General features: G+C 30.5%; 1 protein-coding gene across 1 annotated transcript in view; it reads left to right on the forward strand.

Annotated features, from left to right (window-relative positions):
* The window catches only part of LOC127700294 (hemicentin-1-like), a 122,939-nt gene that overhangs the window by 73,396 nt on the left and 34,507 nt on the right, over nucleotides 1-15,036 (forward strand). Inside the window, exon 10 of the mRNA XM_052203710.1 lies at nucleotides 9,133-9,291. Within this exon, the coding sequence (XP_052059670.1) occupies nucleotides 9,133-9,291 (159 nt within the window). The remainder of the gene's footprint in view (nucleotides 1-9,132; nucleotides 9,292-15,036) is intronic.

Genomic DNA, 15,036 nt, shown 5'->3' on the forward strand with positions numbered 1-15,036 from the left:
GTGAGACTAAATCTATGGAAGAACTATTTAACAACGTTCGAGGGTAGAACTGTCAATAACTGTTATAAGATGGAACTGTTCAGAACCGTTCTAGGGTAGAACTGTCAGAATCTACGAAAAAAAAAAACTGTAAAACAAACCGATTCAAGATAGCAGGTTTATAATTTGTAACGCCAGATGATCGTTTCGTCTACACAAGACTCACCAATAGTACAAAGCCTAATCAAACGAAGTTGAATACCATTGATAACATAAATTTCAGAAAAGTTATGCCATATACGGATGAGGCAAATTTTATCGTATGGTGTTTACACATCTCAGTTGTTACGTTATGCTCGTGCATTGTTACACTATACGGACTTTGTATACAGGAGTGTGTTCCTAACGCAGAAACTGCTCCATCAGAGTTATGAGGAGGGAAAGATTAAAAATGACGCTCCGTAAATTTTATGGTCACCATCACGAATTGGTTGATCTAACGACATTTTTATCACGTCTTAGATTGTGGCTTACCATCTACGTCGTATGGTCTGCTAAGTAGCGAACGTGAACTATTCCCGAATATGACTGTTTTGCCTATTGTGAATTCGCATTGCTATTAGACGTGTCTCGTACATCCAACATTCATGTATTTAGTTATGATGTTTCATTTGTAATTCTTGATCGATATTGTGTTATGTCTTATTGTTTGTGGTTTTAATTCTATTTTTATTTTCGATATGTTTGTAAAAGTAAAGATAATTAATCAGCTAGTTCATGATATAATTATTTGTTTGGAGCAACTATATGCACAGGATTTATTTGTTTTAACACAGTTTGATTTAGAGGAAAAGCCGACATGGTTAGAAAATAAAAATAATTACCTCATTACTAACACAATTCTATATTAATATTATTGTAATGGTTAGAAAATACATAAAAAAACACCATTACACACTCAATCCGAATTTTATTTTCAATTTTTAGAAATTTACCTGTGACGTCACTTTTGTGGCGTTGATACATTCGTGTGACGCACAATTCATAATTCTATTGTGATGTACTTGTGTACTGTCGTAAATTAATACTAAAAAATCATTTTAGGTGTTCGTAGTCATTCTGTGGTTTAAATGTTGAAATGAACTATTATGTTGTTTATTTGTGTATTTCGCTGTCCTGAGTGTTCTTGCATTTATTTGTAATGCATTCCTGTCACGTAATGTTGTCATTTTAGCGGTATTTTTAACATTGACAAATAAGCGGGAGGTTTGGCTTGCCATAACACAGGTTCAACCCACCATTTTTTCTTAAAATATCCTGTACCAAGTCAGGAATATAGCAGTTCTTATCAAGTAGTCCGTTTCTATGTATGTTGGCGTTTGTTTTTGTAGCAGATTAGTGTTTCTGTTGTTTCGTTGTTTTCCTCTTATAATTGATTTTATCCCCTCAGTTTTGGTTTATGACCCGGATTTGTTTCAGTTAAATCGATTTATGACTATTGAACAGCGGTATACTACTATTGCCTTTATTTACCTTGAGTAGAAAACTAATTTATACAGTAAATTTATACAACATGGCGATATTAAGACATATAAAATTTGAACTGCCGAACATTCTTCGAGGGTAGAAACGCTTCTGTTAGACACTAGTCTTCCGATGCCAGGAGAACTGTTGTACAGTTAGTTCTAGAAAGGTTCTCCTGACAGTTCAAGACAGATTGTAAGAGAGGTTATAAATGATTCATACTTTAAATATTAACTGTCTTTTTATAGTATTAACTTTTCGCTAAAACTATACACCATCATATCAAACATCAACACACAATACACCATAACTCCATACATCATGCACAATTTTTTTTTTATCATACACGATATGCCTCAGTCAAATTTACCAAAAAATCATATTTCAATATTTTTTTTTTCTATCAAACTGAAATTTAAGAAATACCGTAATTGTAGACAATAATGTAATGTTCTGATACACAACTAATAACGCAGAACAGATATGTTAAGCCCTGTTAGTATATTCAAGTTGTTATAAAGACATAAATTTTACTGTTAACTAGTTAAGCAAAATGGGTGATTTTTAACTGTTTGCTATAAAACATCTTTAAACTTAGAAGTAGCACAAAAAATAGTTTTTACGCATAGTAAAAAGGTTGAATCGTTAATTATCTGATTTAAATATTTAATCGACATAGTCAAGTAAATCATACTAAATTGTATACAAAAGGACGAATTTTAACTGTTGTATCTTACATATGTAGTGAAAAGTAAAATAACAAAAATACCAAACTCCAAGGAAAATTCAAAACGGAAAGTTCCGAATCAAGTGGCAAAATATAAAGCTCAAACACATCAAACGAACTGAAAACAACTATCATATTCCTGACTTGGAACAGGCATTTTCTCATGTAGACAATGGTGAATTAAACCTGGTTTTATAGCTAGCTAAACCCTTTCACTTGTATGACAGTCGCATAAAATTCCATTATATTGACAACGATGTGTGAACAAAACAAACTGACATAATAGGCAAAAATGTCAAAATAGGGGTATAGCAGTCAACATTGTGGTATAATCTTAATCACAATAAAAACAAATAAATATGTCAACAAAGAAACACAAAAAGGCATATAGACATAGCACATTAGCAAAAATGAAAGAGAAGAATTTACCATAGCACAATAACACAATGACGGGATGTATAAGTACCGAGCCACGTCAAATGGATATTACCAAAATAGACTAAACAGTAAAAGTAATATTCACAAAGACAACTAAAAGAATACTACAACACGTTATTAAGATGAGAAACAACGTCAGTATCTAGAATCTTTACTTCAAAACCATCGTGTATTAATTGTGAAGTTGATACGGAATATTTATCAACAAGGTCTGGGTATCTTCCGATGAACTTTTTAGGAAAAAGACGAGACGTTCTTTGACATACCTTTGGTTCATCAACTTTCTGCTCAGGCACTGGTAACGTTTTACAAAGTGTGAGTAGCAGCTGCAAGCTCTTGAATACTGAATAAGTTGGGAAATGTATATCCCATATGCAGGTGAAGTTGGATATTGCTACTAAGGTGGGGGAAATTGATAATTTCAAAATTAAAATCGTCTCGTTTGTCATTGATTCTGGCACTGAGATGACCGCGTGTGTCAAATTCGAGGTATAAGTCTTAAAATGAGACAGAGGAAACAGTGTCTGTTGTATCTTTAATTTCTAGTTCTGGAGGATATACGAATGGAAACCAATCAGAAAAGTTTGGATTGTTAATGGAAAGAACATGATCAATATATCTGAATGTGAAATTAAATGATCTGGCTTCTTTTATATTCTTGTTTTTGACAAGTGTTTGAAAGAACTCCGACTCATATGAAAATAAGAAGAAGACGGCAAGGAGAGGCGCACAGTTCGTTCCCATAAGAATGCCGACAATTTGTTGAAAAAGTCTATCTCTAAATTCAATAAAAAAGGTTTAAGAATAAAAAAGTTTCTGTATCTTATGGGCTGTTAAAAAAACTAATGTACAAATAATTAAACTTGTATCGCAACTTATTTGACATGTTTAAACGCCGAAAATTTAATCATTTTAGGAAAAAGTTTTGACGGGGATAGACAATTATTAAATAAAGTACAATATAGAAAGAAAGTTGTTTAAATAGTGTTGCAATCGACTGACATAGCTGATATTTCATTATAAATAATTTTATTAATAAATAGTTGGTTAGCAAGAAACATAAATACTTTCATTGCCCTAGATAATTCTCTTTTCTTAAAACTTATAATATTTATTGAAAATCTGGCTTAACATATGAACATGATAAAACAAGCAATTAAAAAGGCTAAGATTAATCTGTTTAATGTAGATATACGAGCCAGGAGGCGAGGAGATTTTGTTCAACATTTATTTGTGAAGAGGTCTTTCTTATATTGTACTGTTACACCACTAAGCCAGGTTAGGGGAGGGCTGGGCGCCCGCTAACATGTTTAAACCCGACACATTCTGTATGTGCCTGTACCAAGTCAGGAGCCTGTAATTCAGTGGTTGTCGTTTGTTGCTGTGTTTTATAATTGATTTTCATTCAGTATTTTGTAAATAAACTAGGCCGTTAGTTTTCTCGTTTGAATTGTTTTAATTTGTCATTTCGGGGCTTTTTACAGCTAACAATGCAGTATGAATTTCCTCATTGTTGAAGGCCGTACGGTGACCTATATTTGTTAAATTCTGTGTCATTTGGTCTCTTGTGAATAGTTGTCACACTGGCATTCATACCACATCTTTTTTATATTGTAATGTCAATATCAACTTATCATTGAAATTTGACTCACTTGCACATCTTGAAAAGTACAGAAAAAAACACTTGCATAATTAAATTATAACACGTGTCTAAACCAATCCAAGGAGTAATGAAGTATTTCTATAATGTCTTTGTTCTTTTGGAAGACACTTTGCAGTTTTCTGATTATTATAAATTGTAATGAGGGCTTAATTTTGACACTCGTAGTTTGTTCCCAAGTGTATTGGTGTCATACAATTATTTAAGTATTCTTTTTATTTTGTTGGATTAATTGTTTTATTATTTTTATTCCGCATGGTGTTTCGGATATCAATTTAGGTCACACTCGTACCAAGGCCGTTTATCCTCATCAGGTGCTCTGGCTAATATTTAGATTATTTATTTGATCTATTAATATGCTTGTATTTTACATTGGATGCGATTATCTTAAAGAGCACGACACCTGGCGGATCTTTTATTCTATATATCATCTTTTCTTTTGTGTCCTTTTTAACATTCAACTTATAGGTTTGATGATGTAAGATATTCTTTTAGATTTTTATGTCGTTTATATGCAATTATAGGTGGTTTTGGGACTAGTTGCTTTGCAGTTTTATTTTTCTCAATGATGTGCCAGTGTTTTCTTATCAGTCTGCCAAGTTGTTTAAACAAAGGATTGTATCTAGTTGCTAAAACTAGAAACGGCGCTGTACGTTTTCTCTTCTTTTTATAAATCAATGTGCCATGTCTAGGTCTTTTTAATTTTTCCTTTATAATCGGTTCAATTTCGCTTTCTTCATATCCCCTTTGTATTAATTTATTTTTGAGAAGGTCTATTTCCTGTTGTCTGTCAATCTCATTGTTTGACGATCTTATTATTCTTATTGTTTCACAAATAATGAATCCTTTGAAGACAGCATTAGGATGAGAGGAGGTTTTGTCAAGGTATTGGAAGTTATCTGTAGGTTTCCGGTATAGTTTAACATCCAAAATGTTGTCTTCCAAGAATCTCTTCCCTTATACATTGTTACGTCTAGGAATTGTATTTCGGTATTTGAAATGGTGTGTGTGAACTTAATGAGTGAATGAATGCTATTAGCAATTTTTATAAATTTATAAATTCCGTAAAATGTCTTTCAGATTTATTAAAAATGATAAACCCATCGTCCCTGTAAATTGAAATCATTAAGATGTCCTCCGAATATTGGAATCGATTTAGTATGTCTGATATTATTTCAAACATTCTCAGATCTGTTAGGCATGGTGCGGCTGATAGTCCCATTGGGACACCAACTCTCTGCCTAAAAATATTTTCGTGAAATTCAAAAATATTATTTTGAAGAATTATTTTTAGTAGTTCCAGCATTTCTGTTTTAGGTGGAAGTTGGATTTCATATTCAAATTTATTTAGTTTTGTCCAAGAACGATCCACAGCCTCAATTATTTCTTAATGACGCATATTTGTGTACATAGAAGAAATATCAAATGAACACATAATTATCTCATGAGGAAGTTTGATTTTTTCTAGTTTCCGGGTTAATGAAATAATCGAGGAATGTCCCTACTTTTTCAAGTGGGCTATTGCATAATGATACAATAGGTCTTCCCGTAATATTAATATTTTCTAACCACTCTTTGTTAACTTTTCTGTCCTGGTCATTCACTTTGTGAATTTTAGGTTGGAAATACAGTCTTCCCAGTCTTGTATTTTTTGGAATTGATAGATATTTTAGAGAAGTATCGTCAATGTAAGATTTCCCATACAGATTGTTTATTTTTTCATTGAGAATCTTTATAAGTTCCTCAAAGTCGGATTTATCCACCTGTTCATAGTGAATTGGGTCATTCAAATGATCCATGGCTAATTTGTTATATTTATCTCTGTCAAGTATCACTGTTGATGAATTCTTGTTTGCTTTTTTAATTATTATATTCTTGTTATTCCTCAAAGTCGATAGTGCTATTTTTTCATTAACGGACATGTTTGATTTGATTTTTTTAGTATTTAATTTTCCAATTTCAATCTTAGTAGCAAAGCTATAGTCTTCAATTGCATTATTAGCGAGTGTAGGATTATATCCTGTTTTCTGATGAAATGGATGAGGGATAAATTTATTTGATCCGTCGTCAAACTGATATTTGCATTTCTAGCTAGTTCTTCAAAATCAATGAGAAGATTAGCCTTTGCATTTTTTATGCTTGGGCTGGGAACGAATTTTAACCCTTTAGCAAGAATTGATATTTCGTTTTCGTTTAAATTTTGTTTGGTATACATATCAATATACTTTAAGTTATTTATGCTTTTCGCAGTTTCTTTCAGTTTTCTTTCGTAAGTTTTCCTACGTTTGTTGTTTCTGTTTTTCCTTTGTTTGTTTTTCAAAAATTTCCGGTTCTAACCCTGGTTTCTCATGCGTCTTCTTTTATCATTAGGCATATTATGTAATGTAGCACAGATGCGCAAATGTCTTTCGCTTTTCAATCCCTTTTATTATGTGTATATCTATATTTAATGTATCTGTATATTCTATATAGGTATTAGAGTTGATAGTTAAGGGAAGGTTTCTTCCTGAAATCACCTTCGTATTTTTTTCCTCAATATTTTCCTTTAAATATTGCTCTGTAAGATTTATATAAATAGCTATATGTTTTGATAGATTAGTGATTATTTGAGGAGTTTTTTTCTTTTAAAATACCTCTGTATGTATACAATATTTAGTCGTGGATGTATTCTGTAGCTTTATATCTTAGAAGATTATTGATTGTTTGAGGTGTTTTTCCTTTTAAAACACCTCTGTGTGTCTACAATTTATAGCTATGTGTATTTGATAATGCTGACCATCGAAGTGCTCTTTAAGATAATCGCATCCGATGTAAAATACAAGCATATTAATAGTTCAAATGAACAATCTAAATATTGGCCAGAGCACCTGATGAGGATGAACGGCCTTGGTACGAGTGTGACCTAAATTGATATCCGAAACACCATGCGGAATAAAAATAATAAAACAATTAATCCAACAAAATAGAAAAAATACTTAAATAATTGTATGACACCAACACACTTGGGAACAAACTACGAGTGTCAAAATTAAGCCGTCATTACAATTTATAATAATCAGAAAACTGCAAAGTGTCTTCCAAAAGAACAAAGACATTATAGAAATACTTGATTACTCCTTGGATTGGTTTAGACACGTGTTATAATTTAATTATGTTTCCATAGGATGGACTATTCAACATCAGATTCAACTTACATGATATATAAACAGTACTCAGACTGATATTCACAAATAACAGCTACTTGATTGCTTAGAAAAATGACCAGTTTAATGACAGTTGCAATATTAAATGTTTACATTTTTTCATTGCCAAATACATAAATAAACCCTAAATGAACATTAACATAAAAAAACTGATGAATCTCATGCATCTTGGTCTGTTTGAGCACAAGATGTATAACAAATATCTTTAAAATGAAATTGTTGGAAGTTATTAACTTACTGCGTTCTTATAGTTTTGCCATTCAAAATCTAATTCCTGATTATTTACAGATTAAAAAACGACAATTATATATATATATATATATATATATATATATATATAAAAGTAAAATAGCAAAAATACCGAACTGCAAGGGAAATTCAAAACTGGAAGTCCTTTATAAAATGGCAAAATCAAAAGCTTAAACACATCTAACGAATAGAAAACAACTTTCATATCTTAGAACAGGCATTTCCTTATGTAGAAAATGGTGGTTTTAACCTGGTTTTATTGCTAACCCTTTCGCTTGTATAACACATAGGAGAACATTTATTAGTCAGTTGCACATTTTGTAGGTATTGGGTTTTAAATTTTTTAAGTTCAATAATATAAAGATATTTCTTTTTTATTCTAAACAGAAAAGACAGAGAAAGACGAAAGGTTCCTGAAATTGAACCAAAAAATGAGACAGACTTGAGGTTTTACACTTTGATCAAGCCCTTTTTTAAATCGTCTTTTGTCGCGTTTCAACGTCCACTGATAACCTCCATTAAATCTGTATTACTGAACTAATTTAAAATAATGAGGTATTTTTATTTGATCATTTGGTATTTAATATCAATAGTTGCAGCTGCACATGTATAACACAAACAGTTGGCTTAATGTATAAAAAAGCCAGGATTAGAAGATGATTCAACATTTTTATGGTTCGATTTTAATCTATTTCCGAACTGTGGAGTGCTACCTAAAATAGCATGTGTCAATCAATTGTATGTTTATTTTTAAATACAATAAGAATGTTTGGTTTGTGACCACATTCCCGTCATCTTTTCATCAGCATATCTAGCCAGAATTGTTTACCATTCCGGAGAACCTGAGTTTCGGTAGGGTCTGAGTTATTTTTTTGTAGTGTTTTGTTGACTTGTTTGTCTTTTCGTCGATCTTCGTTTTTTGCCATGACATTTCAGTTTTGTTTTGAGTTTTGCATGTCCCTTTGGTATATATATTCTCCTCTGTTTTAGTTCCATAGTGACGTTTATAAATATGAAAAACTATGCTTCCGTCAAATGAATTCTTAACATGTTTAGATAAGGCAATTTCAATACATTCTAAAAACATTATCATATGCATACCATTAAGTATATACAAATAAGGTGCTGCCTAATGGTTGCCAAGGAGACACATATCTACCAGTGACCAAATAACGTGAATTTAAGCAACTATATTTCACCGTATGGTCTTCGATCTCGTGCAAAACTAATCATAAAATTATAGACAGCATTGTATTGTGTAACACACATTCTTAAATTATTCTTAGAATCTATCAATGGAGCACATTTGGCACAACTGTATAATTTACAAAATTTGTATTGCTATTTTGCAGATGGATTGAAAGAAAATCCATTGTATATATCATCAGTAAAAGAAGACGTTGGAGCAGTGTACAGCACTGTGGACAAAAATAAAAAAAATGATAAGGAAAAAGCAAATCTAACAGATGCAAACACTGTGTATACACAAGTGGTTAAACAAAACAAGAAAGGTAATTATTTTATTGTCTTTTATTGTCCAATCCATGACATATTTGATTTTTTTTTTATTCAACAACAATATTGCACATGTTGTTAACAGATTTCTTCACTGGTACAACTATTTCAGTAGAGATCCCTGTATATTAGTACCTAAAGACCAGGGTAGGTATCTTCATGTATATATTTATAAATCAGTTAGGATATTATATCATTGTTAACTATCTGATAGATTTCGAGAGTAAAAAAGAAAAACGGGTTATAGTACCCTTTTCGGAATTTGACTTGTGGTTTATTATGTTTTTCTATCCTCCGGTATAACGGTATTTTCAGGTTTTTTTTGTGGATTAATTTATTCTGACTAAGTTCTTATGCAAAACATAAGTGTATTATCAATGGAAGGTATAGAGACGTAACATTTTTGGTCTCATACAGTAAACATGGTTTGTATTTCTTCCGTATAATCTAAAGTTAAAGTATGTAAATATGTGTGATAAGGTAAGAGGTACTTTCAAAACTCATTGAAATGATAAAATGAAATAATCATCTATCAAACAAGTCAAGTACATAGAGCACTGTAATATATAACACCAATATTATCAATGATATAACAACAATGTTGTCAGATATAAGAATATATCTTTTCTAGTATTCCTTTTCCTTCAATATTAATATTTTTTTTGGTAATAATAATCTGTTTTTAAACTCTGACTTAAAAATATTATACAGATTTATATTCTTTGTCCTATATTCTGACAAATAGTGTATTTTGTGTATAGTAAACACAATAACTATAAGTAAAAAGTTCATTTCATTATAATGTTCATCATCAATTTTATATCCCCAGATTAAATTTTTTAAAGTAAATATATGTCTACCAATCTTAACTCATTCAAATAACTTATACATTTCCCCCCAAAACTCATCTAAAAATTGGCAAGTTACAAAAAATGTTCATAGTCTTCTGTAAGCTTACAAAAATTACATGTAGAGTTAAGGCTTATTTTCCATTGTTTTAACAAAACTTTGTTTGGAAGAATAATGTGTAACATCTGCACATTTTCAGTTTATTATCTTTTAAATATTTATCAATAAATTTTTGCATAAATTGAGCTTCAATTTGTATATTTTCATATTTTAATATTCTGTTCCACTTATGATACCCAATTGGAACTTCTTTATCATATTCTATTAAAATTGTATAAATTTGCTTCGAATCTAATTTTTCTAGTTTATGTTTACAATTATTCTTTTCACTTATATATAGTGAGTTATTTGTTAAAACACTAGTTTTTCTTGAAATTTCATCATTTAATATTTTAAACCATTCTTTTGGGATTACTTTTCTTAATTTTAAGAATTCAGCTATCCAATTTGATTTCTTGTTTAGTTTTAAATTTATAAATTTTTCTGAAAAGACCCCAATTTCATCAATAATATCATTTATATGTATGATGTTGCTTTCTATCCAGTCTTGGAAAAGTAGTGTTTTCTTTTGAAATTTGATTAACTGGTTTCCCCAAATGACTTCTTGACGGATAAGACTGTAGTTATTTGGATATTTAGTTTTAGTATTTTTAATTTTTAACCATACCTTAATCATATCAAGATAAAATTCTGGTAGATCTTTAGTACCTGGTAGAGAGTATATATTATTAGCATTCATTCTTAAGATAAGTAGATTGCTTCCAAATTTATTTAGATAAAATTTTGGTATGACCATCCAATTAAGAAATTTATCAGCAGTTATTCTTTTTATCCAACCTATCTTAATAGATTCTATATATTCATCTATCTTCACCATTTTTAATCCACCATCTAATTGGTTGTAACATATTACAGTGCGTTTAACTTTTTCTGTCTTATTGTTCCATAGAAATTCGTATATATTTTTTAAAAATTTTTCTAAATACTCTTTGCCCAAGGTTGAAACTGTAGCCAAAAAAGTAATATTAGGAATAACTAAAGATTTAATAACTATTATTCTTCCTATCATGGTTTTTGCATAATGAAATACGTGCGAGAGTTGAAGTTGATGACAACAATAGACAATATAAGGGTCTATAAGATTATGACCATCTTGACCTGATATTCAATATTTGTAACTTAAAAAACGTTCACTATAAGACTGAATGCATTCAAGAAATGATAATATCAGAAAACTAGCCTTTGTTATTTGTTAAATAATCTATGTTGCATATAATGTTTCCTTCGACTCTCTTCGAGACACATATGTAACATGTCAAGGTGACGATGAAAACTTAAGACACATGTCTTATGGAAGAAATGATATGCATGAAAAATTTAGAACTCGTCAATGTTTTCACTGTGATAAATACATGCAATATATTTAAGAAGCCTTTCATCAATCATACATAGAAAGTAAATGTGAGCAGGCTTTTCATCCACGGATCACCTTTTGCATGATTATGAAGCAGAGTGATACATTTGTGATACTTCACTAGTTTTGCAATCAGTGCATGTACATCACCTTTATTTCATTGATACGATCATATTAATAATTTTACGTTTTTATCAAATCTGAAAATTGTATGAATCCCAGTCATTTTAGACCTTTGTCAAGTTTTGTGCAACCGTTATTGTTCGCTTTGGCATTTTGTCTACTTCGTTCATTAAACCGATAAAGTTTTTGATTTTGAGCGCCACTGATGATTTGTATGTCATGTTATGCACATCGGTATTTTATACCAATTTTAAGTCTGATTTCATGTTATCAGTGTTAATTTCAAACTAATCGTTATTACAACAATACGTGTTAAATGGTTTGGAAAACATAATATGGTGATCTCAAATATGAATATTCATTTGTAAGTATACTTCTTGTCCTTATCATATGCTTTCCATGTTTACCATCAGGTAGGGAGTCATTACTTAGAAAAATGATTTATAACATAAAATTTCAATGCAAAATGCTTCAAATATAGCTATCAGTATTTACTCTACCTTAATAGATATACAAAACATACCCAAAATATTGACAGACCAGTATACCATAATATAAAATGGAATATACTTCAAAACTATTTAAATCCCAAAAATAAATCAAATAGTTTACATATTATCTGACATATGTGACGATAAATATGTATACAATACATCAATAGAAATATATAAATTGCCTAAAAATGTAATTTAAACACACTATTTAGTATGTAGGTATTAAAATGTTAGAAATATTTACAATGCGATAAAAAATAAATGCAATATTTCGCTAGACAAACTAGTTTCATCGAGCGTGCATCTATGCAGGTGTAATCGGATAAAGATAAGAAGCTTTTGCAGCTCATTGTACATGAATTTTGCTGCTTTGTAAATGATTCAAAGTTTGGATGCAGTTCAAGATTATTTTTGTAAATACAAAATTTGAGGTTCAAGTTTGCAACATTCATCGGCCAATATTACAGAGATATAAAGGACAATGATGTATAATTGATTATTCTTTATTTTTTCTGTATCTTTTCTCGTCTTTTTCATTAAGCCCAACATATAATTGCCAAGGAGACAACACTCCACCAGATACCAAATGATGTAGAGGTTAATAAGTATAGGTTTCTGACGACCTTCAACAATGAGCAAAACCAATACCGCATAGTAAGCTATAAAAAGCCCCTAAATAACCTCACAAGACATGCTGAAAATGAAAATTCTGCATCTGTATACAAAAGTGAAAATATATTTTTAGAAAAAAAAGCATGTGTAGCAATTGATGCAAATAAATAGCCAATCCAGAAAAAAAAATCCTACTGGCCCCTCCCACGTTATCCAGTTTATTCATGAAATTTTCAACAAGATTTTACATACTTTATTCAAATAATTTACATTAAACAACAAGACAACAAAAAAAAATAAAAAACAGGGGAATGCGTATAAGTGCAAAAGGACCCAGGGCAAACAGGTATTAGGGCAAACGGACAAGGATTCCCCTCCCACCACCTATAATATCAAATAGTCATTCCCCTAAGCATAGATATAATTAGTCCAAATAATTATGACGTCTTGAAAGGCTATTTTAATTTTTTTTCTGTGACGCCTTCAACAGGCTATTTTATCATTTTTCTGTGCGTCACATTAAAAAAATTAAAACAGCTTTTCAAGACGTTATAATTTTTTGGACTAAGATATAATAGTATATAACAGTCATTATATCTTTGCCCTAAGATACTGCACATTGAATTTTGAAAAAGTAAAGTCATAGACAGTTTAAACATACACTGCAAACCAGAATTTAAGAATAATGAGCCCTAAAACTGACACACGCCTTTGCCTAAAATTTAATATTAAAAGAGCCCTCCACCCTTTAAAACAAAAACAAAACAGAACAAAACACACAACCATAACGATAGCAAAAGGAAATTTATGAGAAAAAAACCCATAGATTTTCTATGACATATTCAGAGTAGATGTTCATTAAAAACACATTAGCCAGTAACAAGTCACGAAATGAGACAAATTAAAAAAAATGTCTATTTTTGCCAATGGGGGAAAAAATTAGTTTTTCTCTGGATCTTGTATTTTAATAGCAAAAAACAAAGAACAAACATTGAAGATTCAGGAACTGTTGTCTGTAATTCAAAAAATTGATAAATGTGGTAACTATGGCAATGTCAAAAAAGGTACGAAAAATTCCAGTTCTTTCCTGTTACCAAAGTGAATCAATTTTTATAAGTTTCTAATGTGAATAAGAAACAGATTAAAGATACTATTTGCATTGTAGTTTACTAGTACATCGTGCAATATTTTATCAAATGCCAATAATTTTTTTTTAGCATTTACAATACATAAGGTTAAGAAATATAGTAAAATATAGTCCGATTTGTCGGTAACACGAAAGAATCTTCAGTAACAGGACAGAGTTGGTAACAGGAAAGAACTTTATTTCCAAACAATTCCTTTGTTTTCATAGTCTAAGGAAAAAAAATTATTAAAAATTAGTCAAAAGTGGAAGATAACAGCAAACAAAGTCATTTTTCTTTTGAAACTTTCATTGGCTAGATGAAAAATCTGCCTGTAATGAAAAATTCAAAAATAAATTCCTTTCTGTTACCATCTACTGTACTAGAATTGCACAATATTATCTGCTGTTATCAAATCTAAAAAACCTGTCTTTTCATTCAAAAGACAGTATATTATGTTGAGAACTATTTAATATATGATAAGTCCTTATATTAAATGATCTGTTTGGCATATAGGAGGTTAACTTTGTGTTTCATCGGTAAAATTGTCTTTAACATCCTTCCTGTTGTTAAAGACAATTTTTCTGATGAAACACAAAGTTAAACTAGGGGTGTTTGTACGCGTTCTAGAATTCAGACGTTCGACTGGATTTCTTGTATATTTTGTTGCAACAAAACATTTAAGAAAGATCGGAAACTCCGCAAGTTTGAATCACGTGATCGTATTAAGAATATTTTAGCCGTGGCAGAAAGCAATGACGACAATCTGAAAGTAATCTGAAATAGTTTCTCATCCACCTTTTAAAATTCAATAACTATATCACTGGTTGCACAAAATATATGCTAAAAACAAAAATCTGAACCCTGGAAGCAGAAATCCCAGATCACGATACTGCTTTAACTAATTTTATATTGGCTATTGACAACGATTTAATGGTGAAAAAAAGTATTCCTTTTGACAACGTTACTTGATAAAAATAGATCTGTCCTTCCTACTGATTCTAAGTTAAGATATTCTACTTGGAATCTGAAGTCTAAACTCATTGATTTCTATGGAAACTCAGT

Source organism: Mytilus californianus, unplaced genomic scaffold (assembly GCF_021869535.1).
Source record: "Mytilus californianus isolate M0D057914Y unplaced genomic scaffold, xbMytCali1.0.p SCAF_5, whole genome shotgun sequence".
Lineage (NCBI taxonomy): Eukaryota > Metazoa > Mollusca > Bivalvia > Mytilida > Mytilidae > Mytilus > Mytilus californianus.